The sequence below is a fragment of the Triplophysa dalaica genome, chromosome 3 (genome assembly GCF_015846415.1).
Source record: "Triplophysa dalaica isolate WHDGS20190420 chromosome 3, ASM1584641v1, whole genome shotgun sequence".
In the NCBI taxonomy this organism is placed as follows: domain Eukaryota; kingdom Metazoa; phylum Chordata; class Actinopteri; order Cypriniformes; family Nemacheilidae; genus Triplophysa; species Triplophysa dalaica.
The window spans coordinates 20413611-20428082 of NC_079544.1; the positions used below are offsets into that span (position 1 = coordinate 20413611).

The window sequence follows — 14472 nt, forward strand, 5'->3', positions numbered from 1 at the left end:
GTCTCATGCTCCACCCAACAGAACCACTGTAACATCTCCTCCCTGTTTTGCGGACAGCTCTATGAACTCACCCTCACCTCAACAAACCAACAGTGTGAAATCACCACCACCACCAACGTTACTTTCCAGTCCAGTAAGAATGCAAAGCCTCATCGGAAAAATGGGTTAAAGCTCACTGATTATTAAGGAGCAGTTCTAACACAATTTCTGTGACCCGCAGAACCCTGTGCACCGTTACGGGCAGCGGTTAATAAAGCCTGTGGAAACGACACAGTCGTGCTGTCCTGGCAGGAAAGCGAAGGAGTGGATTACTACTCCGCACAGGCTCTCAGTCAAGGAGGACAAGAGAAGATTTGCAACTCAACTTCCTCCATTTGTTCTTTCTCTAATCTGCTCTGTGGGGAGACATACGCCTTCACTGTCACCGCATACAGTGGCCGCTGCCAAAGCAACACCAGTGTACCTGAATATCTCACTACAGGTATATGCACTTGCACTATCCAGTGTCTTTCACCAGACAGCCATTTCCAGTGTTTTAAACATTGCAAGCTATTAAAATTATTACAAAAATAACGTTTTAAGTAATAATCCTAATTTGTTCCAGATCCTTGCAGACCAGAAAACGTGACTGCTCACGTGTCATGTGACAGCAACACAGTAAGGCTAGACTGGTCAAATGCCAGAGGTGTGTCACTGTTCAATGTGATGGCTACAGGGAGCCTGGGATATAGCAATGCCTTTAATACCTCCACTAATAATCTCTCTGTGTCACTGCCCTGTGGACAAAGTTACAATGTGACTGTTCAGGGCCAAAACCAAGACTGTGACAGTCCCCTGAGCGCCCCTGCACTTTTCATACTCGGTACGTCTATGCAATCCATGGAAATTGTACCTTAATCTGCTTTAGACTGTGCTCAAAGCCACATCTTGAAACAAGAAGTTGACATTTTACATCCAGGCAATATGTCACTTCCTGTTATGCTACTCTGACACCATCATGTTGTTCGAAACCTGTGTATGACCTCTTTTCTTCTGTAGAACCGAAAAGAAGATATTTAAGAAAAATGTCTGATTGGTTTTGTGCCAATACAATAGAAGTTAACGGGGGACTAAGTTGTTTGGCTACCGACATTTTTCAAAATATTTTCTTTTGTTTTCTGCCGGGGGAAAAATGCCATACAGGTTTGGAATGACGTGGGAATTTTCATTTTAGGGCGAACTATCATGCAGATGGTTGCATGCAGACATAACATGTATCATTCTAGGTTGATCTTCTCCAATTTAAAGGGATGTGACTTAACTTATACCGTGTTTTCATGCAGCCCCCTGTGCACCCCTTGACCTTGTGACATATGTGGAGTGTACGGACGAGACCGGTGCGGTCAGCTGGGGCTCAAGCGATGGGGCAAACATGTACACTGCCACAGCAACAGGTCCGGACGGGCACACACACCTGTGTGTCACTAACGAAACCAGATGCACCTGGGAGGACTTGCACTGCGGTGAAACCTATAACGTCACAGTTACCGCCAATGACAGCCGCTGCACGAGCCCTCGTAGCAACACCACATATATACACATGGGTAAGAAGAACTCTCGCAGTTTCCCTCTCTAGTTAAAATAGGATTCTTTACCGCCTCTCTGTTTTGTAAAACGAATATTATTTAATAGAAATATTTTGATCAAATTTCTGTTCGGTAAAATGTTTAGCTACAAAGTTGGTCCATTCTGTAAATAACGCTTTACTCTATTTGAGTGATATATTAGTGATATGTTCGCTGTGGTTGTTATACACTGTAAATGTGGAATAATCTAAAATATACAATACAAACTAAACATGGTTTATAACATCTTAATAACACTTTTATAGTTTTTAATCACTGGGTTTATGTTGTCTTGTTCCACAGCCCCATGTGTTCCTCAAGCTGTGATGCCCACGCTGGATTGTGATACAGGGGTGGCCATTCTGAACTGGGCTTCCAGCACCGGAGCTGAGACATATAACGTGTCGGCACATAATGGAGCAGGACACACACTGCAATTCAGTACCAATGTTACCAATGGCTTCCTGTCAAATCTACTCTGTGGCAAAACATATCTCATCACCGTTCGCGCCCTCAACAGGCAATGCAGCAGCGCACCGAGTTCACCTGCTGACATGTGGTCAGGTAATACAACGGCATACTAAAGCACTGATGTCTTGGCTGAAGCATGAAACAAAGCCATATCTTTAAGAATGACCAAAATGACATAGAGGATATGTTAACATTGTTGTAATATCTGCTTGTAATATCTCTCTCTCTCAGTGCCATGTGTTCCTCAGACCGTGGTGTCTGCTCTGGATTGTGTATCTAACTCTGCACTCGTGCAGTGGAACATCAGCCAGGGGGCGGAGTCTTACCTGGTGGTTGCCACGGGAACCGACGGTCAAACGACTAAGTGCAACGCAACTGCTACGCAATGCAACCTGCAAGCGCTACACTGCAGCACCTCGTACAACATCAGCGTCATCGCTGTAAAGCAGCAATGCAACACGTCCAAGAGTTCAACTGTACAGACTAAGACTGGTACAGCCAGCTATACTATAGTCCCTTATCTGTCTTTCTCTCTAGTTTATATAGACGGTATCAGTGGCAAAAACAAACAAACAAGCGTTATGTGACAAAAATTTAACTTCCGGTAAGAGCTTGAATTTAATTTAATACAAATAATATACTAATTAATAATAAAATATTAATAATAATATAAATTAAACATTAAATACATACCGGAAATTAACTTCGGGCCAGCCAAGTACATATGAAACCGTAACCATTAAATTTAGTTAAATATTATTATTTATTTTAATGTTATAAGTAGTGTAATTATACAAATCCTGAAACAGAGGGTGCTTCTGGACCGGTGCTGTTTACATTTTGCAAAATGGTCTATACCCAATGAAAATAGTGTAAAACCGAATACTTATTTTAAAACAGTATAAATCAAAATAAAATCCTGAAAAAACGATTGTTTCGTAATCTGAATAACAAGGATTTTCTTGTTGAGTCATCTCTGACTCAACTCTGAAGTCTTTACTGAAAATATCTGCTATTCTAAGTACACACTTTTAAATTATCTTTACCCCAAAATGAAAATTCTGTCACTTTAGTTTTAACTCACCCTTATGTCATTACAAAACTGGATGGTTGTCCACAAAAGCAGATCAACTATCCTGTAGGGTTAGTTGAACAGCGACTGGGACCTGTCTAATACCAAAAATGACCAAAATAGACATTTCAAAAGAAACCACACAATTCTGTGGTCATCCTTAACTCAAAGAACAAATTATTCTGTAGTGGACTGCAGAGAAATGAACATTATAGATGACAGGATAATGGGTTGACAAATTTTTCGTTTCGAATAAACTCGAAACACATGCTCATATATTTTCATTGTCTGTCTGCAGCACCGTGTGTACCTGCTCACGTGCAGGGCAGTGTGGACTGCGCATCTAAAAATGTGTCTATGTCCTGGAATCAAAGCGTGGGAGCTGTTTCCTACTCAGCTGTTGCTCAGGGTGATGCTGGCTATGCCTCAGTGTGTAACAGCACTGGAACAGCATGTGTTTTCTCAGACCTGCTCTGTGGGATGAACTACAGTCTATCCGTCAGTGCGTCTGACGGGACCTGCGTAACCGCACCAAGTCAACCGCTCGTCCTAAGTACAGGTACCTACAAAACCAATCACATAGCTTTAATACACTATCTTAATAAATATAAATAATACAATCAATAAACTGTATAGACTCCCACTCACAAGGCTAACAGTATATTTGTTGGAAGCCTTTGCGAATGTTTTGATCTGTTTAACATTGGTCACCTGCATTGCCAATTGTTAAGCATGGGAATTTTTCATATGTTGTTTCATTTCAGTACCGTGTAAGGCACAGAATGTTAGCGTCCAGATGAGCTGTAGCGCAAACACTGCAGTTGTAACTTGGGAGCCAAGCGATCGAGTCATAAGTCACATAGTCAGAGCCATTGGCTCTGATGGACATGGCATCAACTGCACTAGTTCCAACGACAGCTGCATATTAACCAGCATGCACTGCGGTCAGAACTACAATGTGACCGTCGCCGCTCTGGATGGGGCTTGTGACAGCAGCAACGTACTCATTGTTCTGCAATCAGGTGAGGCCACTGCGCCATTTGTATACCTGAACACAAAACGAATGGCATGTTTCATACTAGTTTGCATATATTATATATATATATTATACCATTATTTAAAGGCTACGAAATACATAATCACTAAATGAAATGTTTCACTCAGTAGCTGCAAACAATAACTTACCCCAAACATAAACACTATGAGGTGGTGTTATCCAAATAAACTTCTTTCTACTGTCTTTCTTAGCTCCATGTGCACCCAGCAACATACTTTCATCTTTGATTTGCACAACTCAAAATTACGGGGTTGTGTCCGTGTCCTGGGGGCAAGCAAATGGGGGGCAGTCATACGTGGCAGGGGCCGTTTCCGCTGATGGTCATTCCTCCTCTTGTAACTCAAGCACCACCTCCTGTGATCTGCAAGGATTGCATTGTGGTCAGATTTACAATGTTTCTGTCTTCTCACTGGCAAATGGCTGTCAGAGCGTGAAGAGCGGCGTGTCACAAGTGCAGACAGGTATGATTGAAGGTTTTACTTTATCAGTGAAACTGTGTATGCCTTTTGGGATCAACGCACCAGTCAAATGCATACATGTGAAAGGAAACATATCTGAGAAAATCTGAAATCAACATATTTTTGTAAGTATTACATTTCCTCTCCTTTCTCTCTCAGCTCCATGCCCCCCTCAAAACGTATCCACCCAAGTGCAGTGCACCCTGGGGTCCGTGCAGGTGAGCTGGAGCCCAGCGGTGAACGCCGACCAGTTCCGAGTGGCCTTGGTGGCGAACAGCACTGGTGTGATTTCTTCATGCAACAGCACAGGGACGCAGTGTTCCGTCAACAATCTGCCCTGCAATGAAAGATTTAACCTCAGTGTGGTGGCAGTGAGGGGCAGCTGTCAGAGTCAACCCAGCAGCAGCCTTATCGCCTCAGGTAGAGTGCTCGCTACTAGAGATGTTTTTTGTCAGAATAATGGTTCCATCAGGTAATAATGTATGGTAGAGTGTTAAAATAAAACCACTATTATTTTTTAAATGTTTTATTTTCATAATGCACCATAATACGTAATGCATGATGCACCATAATACAGAATACTTGTATAGGTCCCGGTCATTTTGAGGGCTCGATCTTTGAGAGCTTTTCCACCATTGCGCCAAACCGTTCTAAGGACGGTCTGAAACGGTTACAGTTATGTTCCCACGTGAGCCTGGTACGACACGGCACGTTTACAAACTGTTCTCGGCTGGAAATTTTCAGCATGGTTTTCTACCTCAAGCTAATAGAATGGGTGCAGTGACGTTATAGCTCAGTCTCTTGTGTTACCAATGCAGAGCGTGACCCGTTGTGTTTACATACTTAAGATTTCCGTTAATAGCCTAGCGGTGGCAAATGAAACCATTTACGCACCGAGTGGCCTGGATCGGCACGGAGTGGACCGATCAATCAATGAGAACGATATATTGCAAGAACATAGTCTATAGGTAACAGGTATTTAGCAGCAGTGCAAGGCATCCGAAGATCCAAAACCTTGTGACAAACGGACACTGCAGCTGTCAATATCAAACATTATTTTTGTCTTTTGAGTTGAATGAGTTCTTAAATTGTTTCTGATTTCCCATAGCTCCGTGCGCTCCTCAAGGGGTTAACGGTACCATAGACTGTATTACGAACTCCGCATGGGTATCATGGAATGAGAACAGTGGTGCAGAGTCGTACACTGTGCTAGCTGTAGGGGACGATGGTGATAATTCCAACTGCTCCACCACAAACACCACCTGTAGTGTACCTGACCTAGGCTGCGGAAAAAGCTACAACTTCACCGTCACTGCATCCAACACTGCCTGCCAGAGCACGCCCAGCACCAGTTTCCAGTTGGAGACGGGTAAGCGCATCACGTTGGATATAGGAAGCTAGTACTAGGAAGTTTCATTTCAAAATTTACAAAAACTTGAATCATGTAAAATGTGGCTTACATATGCGTCTCTCTCCATCTGTAGCACCTTGTGCTTTGTCATCCATCGTGGCAGTGGCTAACTGCCACAGTAGCGTGATCCAAGTACAGTGGCAAAGAGCGCAGATAGGAAGTTCTCTCTACATTGCAACAGCAGAGGGACAGGACCGTTCCCTCCTTTCCTGCAATAGCTCCGCCTCTTCCTGTAACCTTACAAATGTGCAATGCGGTATGGAGTACACAATCATTGTGGCTGCGTCCTCCAATCGCTGCAGCAGCCTCCGCAGCCCACCCTACAAGATAAGCACAGGTAAAGCACCAGTGACATCACAAGACCAGTAGGCCGCCATCCCTGAGCACCATAGCAACCGGCCGTTGTGCAGAAACCCAACAGTTTGCGCCAACCACAGTCTATAGATTAATAAATAGTATTTGTAACAAATGTTTTGATTTCTTTGATTCTTCACAGCCCCCTGTCAGCCCACAGCTGTAGAAGCCCATACGGAATGTCAGACAAACAATGTGTTCGTGTCATGGCAGTCTTCTTACGTGGCACGGGAGTATGCACTTACCGTGGTCGGCAGAAGTGGAGATAGACTGACAAACCGCACCGCGGACAGTAACTTCACACTGACCGATCTACGCTGCGGCAACACCTATTATCTCTCCGTGTCGGCAAGTCATGAGAACTGCACCAGCGTGCCCAGTCCAAACATCACCTTTAACACCAGTAAGAGCGTGGATAGAGAGCCACATTCTATTTCTCCTGTTAGCGACAGCATGTCTTTTAAGGTTGTGTATTGCAACTACTTATATTACGATGTGTTTATTTCGCAGTGCCATGTAAGCCTGCCAACCTGACCTTAGGGGTGCATTGTGGGAACAGAAGTGCCTCGCTATCGTGGACGGGGACTGTAGGAGCAGTGTCCTACGTGGGACTTGCTCAGTCCGACAATGGCACGACAATTTACTGTCACAGCACCAACACATCTTGCAGTTTGCAGGGCTTAGTGTGTGGCATGGTGTACAACTTCACAGTCAAGGCGTCAGATGGCATCTGCAACAGTTCATACAGTGACAGTTTAATTGGAGGAGCAGGTAAAACAAAAAATGTTAGCATCATGATCATCTACATGCAATCTGCATCTGCATGTAATACAAATTACTTTGTTTTTGTTTCTTAGCTCCCTGTCCTCCAGCTGGGTTTAGAGCGGTTCCTCGTCAGTTATCGAATGATACTCAGATCTTGAGGGCGTCCTGGTTTGCTGGGAACTGTCCTAATTCTGAATACCTCCTGCAAGTCAACGGTGGAATTTTGGGCAACGCCCAGGCACTATTTGAAGTCGCTTCCTATTGGACGAGCCGCACATTCTTTGAGATTCCCCTCCCATGTGGCTCCTCCTACAACGCAACCATCAGGGCAAGGAACTTTGCAGGCTCCAGCGTCGAGTCCACCGCTGTCTCTGGAACCACAGGTGAATGATGTTTACACCTACATTTGTGATGGACAAATGTTTAAGACCCTATTAATGACAATGTTTGTCTCCTTCCCCCAGTGCCTTGTGCCCCTGTAAACGTGACATACTCTGCAGCGACGACTGTGGCTTGGAATGCATCCATATATGCTACAAACTACACCGTCTACGGGGTCACCTTCTCTGGCAGGACAAGGCTCTGCATGACCTCACAGCTCCTTTGCTCTGTCGGCAACATCAGCAGCGGTCACATCGTCGTAACTGCAAGCAACTCAGCTGGAGCGAGTGAAGACTCGTTGCCTGTTTTGGGTGAGTATTTAAATATAGAGAGAACAACACTCATTTGATTGGTAACCTTTTTAGTGATTTTTATTGCAAATATAAGATCTGTTATATTCAGGTGAGTTGTGGTTGTCATTCATTGCACATCTTGCTTTGGTGAAATTGTGTGACCTTTGACCTTGTCTATCCTGTTGCAGTCACAGCAGGTCTCAGGAGGAGGTGAGACTCGTCATAAAAATGAGACGGGTAAGATGATGCTCATCCCAAGCAGAAAATATTAAAGGTGTAATACATTTTAAAAATATATATTTTAATAGTAAATCCATTCTTTTTTCACACAGGCCTGCTTAAAACGGAGTGCATGTTCATAAATCATCGCAACCAACCTCTCGCCTCTAAAGAATTCCTGCAAGAATTAGTGTAAAACTATACTTCTGCATGTATAATGTATTGTGGTTCAAGGTTAACTTTATATGATTTTAAAGTTAAGGGTAGATCAACTTCACGGGATTAAGCACTATAACACTATAGCTTTAAAAAATATTTTTCTGGCTGAAGGATTTACTTTTTGTGTACTTTAGATGCAATGCCAAATATTTAAAAACAAATATATATTCCTGTTTTTTGTACATGAGCAGATTTATATTAAATATCAAGAGCATTTCTGCATGCGATTTGTTATAAATTATGCATAAAAATGTAAAGCACATGTAAAATAAATGACCATACACAAAATCAGCTGCATTTCCAATCAAATTGAGCAAGGTGTGTTTTCATTGACATTGAATGGCTTGGCACGAAAAACATACAGCAGACCAACTCAGTTTCATACAAGAATTTTATTAGAAAACGAGATGCAACAGAGCAATGAACCAAACAGCACAATATCAGCATAGCTTACAGCAGCTCTGTGCCACAAACTCGACTCTGTTCAAATTTAAAACATTCTCTGAGCTCTATGTACAAAGCCATTTGTGTGAAACCAGAAAACAAGAATTAAAAAAGGATTTTAAAATGCCACTTTCAGTCCTGACACTTATGGGCAACAGAAAAAAAAACACTGATATCTACACCAGTGGTGGATAGAGGTGCAAAGGAACCAAAACTCCAGGCATTTCCATTTGTTTACTTGAACACAAGAGGTGCACTATAAGACAAAAGAAAATGAGTTACGGTGAAGAATTTGAGAGAGAAGAAGGACCTGAATCAGGGGGATTCTGCATGAACACTGTTTGCTCTCTCTCCTGCTTCAGGACTGAGGCTTCGGCGATGATCCTGTTTTACGGTTTCTCGACCATTACTGGATTCACCACGGTGCGAGCGCTCTTTGCTACGACTGCGTTTGTGTGACCGTTCCTTGCTATGGCTGCTTTCCCGCTTCCTGTTTCTTTCATCTCCTGTTTCCTGTCTGGACCTACTGCCAGAGCGAGAGCGTTTCTTGCTAGATCGCTCAGTTCGGTGCTTCCTTTCTTTGCTTCTGCTCCTCGAACGTTTGCTCCTCTTTTCTTCTCTGTGTTTTTTATCCTCCTTTTCTTCTCTGTGTTTTTTATCCTCCTTTTCTTCTCTGTGTTTTTTATCCTCCTTTTCTTCTTTGTGCTTTCTCTCGTCCACATCTTTGCCCCTCTTGTCCTTCGAGCGCTCACCCTCTCTTTCCCGGTCCCCTCGATCTTTGTGGTGTTCTCTGTCTTTCCTGCGACTACGCTCGCTTTCTCCCTCCCTCTCTTTCTCTTTATCCTTCCTCTCGTTTCTTTGCTCGCGGCTGGCACTGTGACTCCGCCGTCTCTCCCTGCTGCGTTTACGTTCTGCAGTTCGCTCAGGTGATTTGGAACGCTGTCTATCCCTGTCTCTTTCCCTCTCCCTATCTCTTTCTCTGTCCCTATCTCTATCTTTATCACGATCCTTACCCTCTCTATCTTTGCGCTGTCTGTCTCTTTCCCTCTCCAGTTCATGGTCGAAGCTAGCGCCACGTCTTTCTTTTTGGTGGCTGCGACTTCGGGAACGGTTCTGGGACCTCCTGGGGCTTGGACTTTTCCTGGGAGTCCTGAACATAAACGAACACTTCAGAAAATCTGGTTGATGCCAAAACTACAAAATATATTAGTCAGTGGATTGTCTCAAACGCTAGCTGGTGTTAAGGAAGTACTGTATAATAAGGTCCTGATCACATGATAAATAGAAACTATGTGCAGTCTTTATGTAGGGCAGGGCTCCTCAAATCTTACCCTGGAGGGCCGGAGCACTGCAGAGTTTTGCTCCAGCCCTGATCAAACACACCTGAGCAAGCTAATCAAGCTGTTCAGTATCGCTAGAAAATCACAGGTGTGCAAGTTTGATCAGGGTTGGATCTAAACTCTGCAGTGCTCCGGCCCTCCAGGGTAAGATTTGAATAGCCCTGATGTAGGGTAACCAACACAAATACATGGGGTAAAAAAAATCCACAAAATCAGACCCCTCTAGGTTATTTCTACAGGGGCACTCTGCAAGAAAGGACAAATTTAAAGACCTCATATCTAAAACTCTACAGATCTACTGTATAAATGTACTTTAAAGTAAAACCAGACATTGACACATGCAGCAGTAAGTGACTAACAAGAAAAACACTTTTTATAAACAATTTGATGACTAACAAAAGGACCCCATTACACAAATATTTAAGATCTACACAAATATTTTGATATCTGATGATGTGCAACACACCCAAACACACATACAGTGACTGTACCTGGAACTGCGGCGATCTCCATGCCTTCCAGGATCGGCCGGTGCCGCCTCCTCCTCCTCCTGCTCGTCTCTTTGAGGTGGTTTACGCGGCCTGCTCTTCATGTGCTGGTCGATTGCCTTCTGAACAGGAACGGGGATCCGTGGGAACAGCGTTGAAAACCATTCCAGTTTGGTCAGGAAGGAGCGGAGCATCTCTCCGACTGTCATCATGCACCCTCCTCCTGCCTTCACATCCAACTCCTGATTACAGACAATCAGGAAGAAACAGCATGAACACCACATTTTCACACATGTGAACACACAAACTTTTGACACATCCATGCTGCCTATGACAACACGCTACTCACGAGCCCTAAAGCAACAATATCACCGGTCCTGAATAAAATGCTTTACTTGTGATGACCAAATACTGAGTCTTCACCTCTGCTCTCACCTGACTTAATATTCAATATTTAAAGTGCACCAAGTAATTTTTAACTTATTTTTATGCTGACCAATACGACAATGACTTTGGGTTATGTCATGCAAAAACCTGTTTTCAGGTTTTGTAGAAGAAAACTATTCTTAGGCTTATGTCACCCATCAGTCATTTGTTCTGCAATTGAAAGTGGCCAATAATAAGATGGAATTACACAAACAGGCATTGGTCTTAACATGGCCTTACGTAAAAACGAAAATACACATGAATACATTTTTAACCGTATGCACCTGGCGTAATTTTGGGCAAAACGAGGCATAGCTTGACATAATATATATATATTATGTCTACATAATGATATATACTACATAATATATACTACATGACCAAGCCGTAAAACAATTAGCTTCCACAATGTCTCTTACTATGTACTGACTGAAAATAGATGGCGCAGAGAAGGGCGAAGGTCAGCTGACATATATGCTGAACCGGTAGGTGTGAAGGGGTGGAGTGGGCGGGTGAGTTTGGCTAACTGCACTCACGAACGCCAGCCAAGAGAGTGGAGCCCCCCTATATCCAATCCACCCGCATCACAAGGAACATCTGGGGGAGAGAACAGGGCAGTCAGCCAGAGACATACATAACCACCGCTAGGCCTGGCAGCATGTCTGCTCAATACAAATGAAATCTCCTTTATTTTTAGTTTTTAAAGTAGATATTCTCAAACCCTCTTGAGGTAATAGTTGATCTCATTTCTATGAAGAGAAACTTACTATCATAGTCGCAGTCTTATCCAAACAAAGTGAATCTTGCATGCAACGACAGAATTCACATGTAACCACACATATAAGTACTTTAGGGAATCTGACATAATAGCTCAACTATGAAGAGTTTCTGTAAAATGTATAAACTGGTCTTTTAAGACCTTTTATAAGAGCAAGAAATTAATCTGATGTCCTGGGTCAACGTGCCACCAAAAATACAGCACCAATGGAAACTGTACAACACAGGAGAACATCAAGCCAAATGAGATCAAAGGTTGAAGGACAGCAATGTGCATCACAATTAGCATTTTGCCCAAGCTTTCTGGCTTAGTTCATAGACATTATAAATAAAAGAGAGATGAAGGCATTACCCGTGGCGACATACCTCCTCGTCGTCCAGGAACTCATCATACCAGTCAACCAGGTCAGGAGGCGGCTGGGTATACCTGAAAAACAATTAAACAGATGCATGATAACCAAATTACATAAGAATATTCTAGATACATTTACTGTACAGGGTTATCATCCGGATTCCAATATTATACATTATTTGTATTTGATCAAGTAGATGTAAACAGCCGGTTCAGAACGGTACCTTATGTACATGAAGCCTAGTGCTCTAATATAGGGCGAATCTGTGTGTGTGATGAGACCCATCACTTGTTTGCGAGTCAGTTTCAGAGTGAACAGCTTATACAGCAAACAATACGCCGTGGACACGATCCCACCCGTCCCGACTCCTCTGACCTGCAAGACAAACACCACAATCCTTTAAATTTATAAATATTCAAGACAATCTTCTCCCTTTTTCTTTAATTAAAGCAAAGAGGATGGGAGGATGGACGTGAGGAGGTCTCGAGGCACGTACTTCTACTTACCCCTCCGCACATTCCCGTCTGGCCCGCTGTCTTCCTGCTGCCTTTTTCCCATGGCTCCGCATGGTTGACCTAGGTGAACAGAATAGAGATGATCAGAGGTGACATTTTTTTTACAACGTGTTGCATAACATTTCATTTGCTCTAAACGGTCAAGTCACAATACCACGATATCATTTTAAAATATATGCCGCATGGGCCGAATTACAAATCCACTAAAACTTTCTATGATACAGTTTCTAAGGTATGAGCTGAGTTTACAGAAAAGTAAATAATTAAATCACGCAATTCAATTTTTGATGTTTATGTCTAAGCATTTTTTCATGACAAAAATATAGTTTTTTAAACAATATTGAAATTTTAAGGCATTATTTTTTGCCTTACACACAGGTTCTATATGTTGGTTCAAACTTAAATGTATTGTGTCCAGTTGAAAGGTGTATACGCAGATATTTGAAAATAATACATTTGAGTGTTTTAATAGTAATACCGCGACACCGTGATCTTTTGATCAAGGTTAATATACCGCCAAAATCTCATACCAGCCCACGCCTAGTGCCACCTCACAAATTGCACACAAAACACACAAGTTTATCCATCATTTCTGGTTTAGCAGACACGTATTGCACTTTTTACTAGAACTTACATCAGGACAAAGTTAACTCAATATTAACGTTTCACCTCAAATATTCATACTGTCGCATGGTAGCCGTGATACGGTAAATGCATTAATCTCTTTCTAACAGTGTACTTAGATTCTACAACATTTGCCATTTTATTTCCCCCATGACGACAGTGGTTGCCAAGCACAATTCTACAAAATTGCTAACTTTCGAATGTTAACGTTAGCCTTAGCGACATGATATTATCGACTACGGTTCACTTCAGTCCTAAAACCACTTTATTTACAGAACTGAATCATAACAATAAAATGTCTACCAAAAATAATACTCAAAATGCCAATATTTGAAACAAGAATACTTAAGAAAAGGCGGGCTTCACGCGCAGCGCTCGGCCCGGTTTTGTTTCGGCACCTTGAAGTAAATCTCGTCCACCACCTCGTGGTATGTCTTGAGCTCGTACAGCTGGACCTTGAAGTACGGCGACGCCAGCACGTTAGTCAGAATCATCGGGTTCAGATTCATCGTCTTCTCGTTTCCCCATAATGGCAAATTGTTGCCGTGTTTGCCACCGGCCGGCTTGCTTGCGGCCTGCTGCTGCTGTTGACTAACCGCCATAGTCGCTTCTTCACAACGCCATTAAAAAACCAAAACCGCTGAAAAAGGCAGTTTCCCCTCGAGAATGTCGCGTATACGCGGTCGACGAGGTACGCGATCGGAGGGACCGAGTCTCTTAATTCATTCGAAACCAATATTGGACCGTTTGACCGTTGTTTAGCGAAACGTTTCAATAGGCACGCGAGGCGGCTGTCTGTAGCGTCGAGGTGAGGGGACAAGATGGCGGGCGGTGGGGGTGGGACTGACGGAAACCCGAAGGGTTGCCAAGTGTTTCACAGAAAATTAACCTCTACACCAAAATGAGGGTTGGTGGCTTTTATCAGTATATATTTAGCACTTGTCAATTTTAAAGAAATGGAAACGTTTTGATAAAAATGTTCAAGCACAGTTGCTGTTTCAATGCCATATACACGGTCCTTTTACAAATATGAGGAAAAATATGAATCTGTTTGGCCTAGATTAAATATTTTTTCCGGAGGACTTGGCAACACGCTCTGAAACGTAAATATGGCTCGTAGCTGAACTGCGGAATTCAGATGTCCTTGCTGGATACATTATGGAAGCAAATAAGAGACATAATGTTTTGAAATTTAACAGCC

General features: G+C 42.9%; 2 protein-coding genes across 2 annotated transcripts; one reads left to right on the forward strand and one right to left on the reverse strand.

Annotated features, from left to right (window-relative positions):
• The first annotated feature begins 680 nt into the window (after positions 1-680).
• LOC130417419 (fibronectin type III domain-containing protein 7-like) lies at positions 681-8453 on the forward strand. The gene is made up of 13 exons (XM_056742982.1): positions 681-1583; positions 1908-2168; positions 2307-2567; positions 3446-3706; positions 3912-4169; positions 4354-4665; positions 4822-5082; positions 5771-6031; positions 6147-6410; positions 6570-6830; positions 6938-7198; positions 7285-7575; positions 7657-8453. The coding sequence occupies exons 1-13, from the start codon at positions 1412-1414 to the stop codon at positions 7920-7922; spliced, it is 3390 nt and encodes a 1129-aa protein (XP_056598960.1). The 5' UTR covers positions 681-1411; the 3' UTR covers positions 7923-8453.
• A 224-nt stretch (positions 8454-8677) lies between these two features.
• prpf38b (pre-mRNA processing factor 38B) lies at positions 8678-14093 on the reverse strand. Its single transcript, XM_056744456.1, has 6 exons — positions 13670-14093; positions 12639-12707; positions 12356-12507; positions 12146-12206; positions 10580-10818; positions 8678-9898 (listed from the first exon to the last, which is right to left on the reverse strand). The coding sequence occupies exons 1-6, from the start codon at positions 13871-13873 to the stop codon at positions 9064-9066; spliced, it is 1560 nt and encodes a 519-aa protein (XP_056600434.1). The 5' UTR covers positions 13874-14093; the 3' UTR covers positions 8678-9063.
• Positions 14094-14472: the final 379 nt, after the last annotated feature.

Bases quoted from the DNA above. Each gene is read 5' to 3' on its own strand.
- prpf38b (XM_056744456.1), bottom strand. From the start codon at position 13,873: ATGGCGGTTAGTCAACAGCAGCAGCAGGCCGCAAGCAAGCCGGCCGGT. The intron at 12,708-13,669 runs GTGCCGAAACAA...CTGTTCACCTAG, and splicing joins TGGACGAGATTTACTTCAAG to GTCAACCATGCGGAGCCATG. The intron at 9,899-10,579 runs GTACAGTCACTG...GTTTATGTTCAG, and splicing joins GGAGATCGCCGCAGTTCCAG to GACTCCCAGGAAAAGTCCAA.
- LOC130417419 (XM_056742982.1), top strand. From the start codon at position 1,412: ATGTACACTGCCACAGCAACAGGTCCGGACGGGCACACACACCTGTGT. The intron at 3,707-3,911 runs GTACCTACAAAA...GTTTCATTTCAG, and splicing joins ACCGCTCGTCCTAAGTACAG to TACCGTGTAAGGCACAGAAT. The intron at 4,666-4,821 runs GTATGATTGAAG...TTTCTCTCTCAG, and splicing joins CGTGTCACAAGTGCAGACAG to CTCCATGCCCCCCTCAAAAC.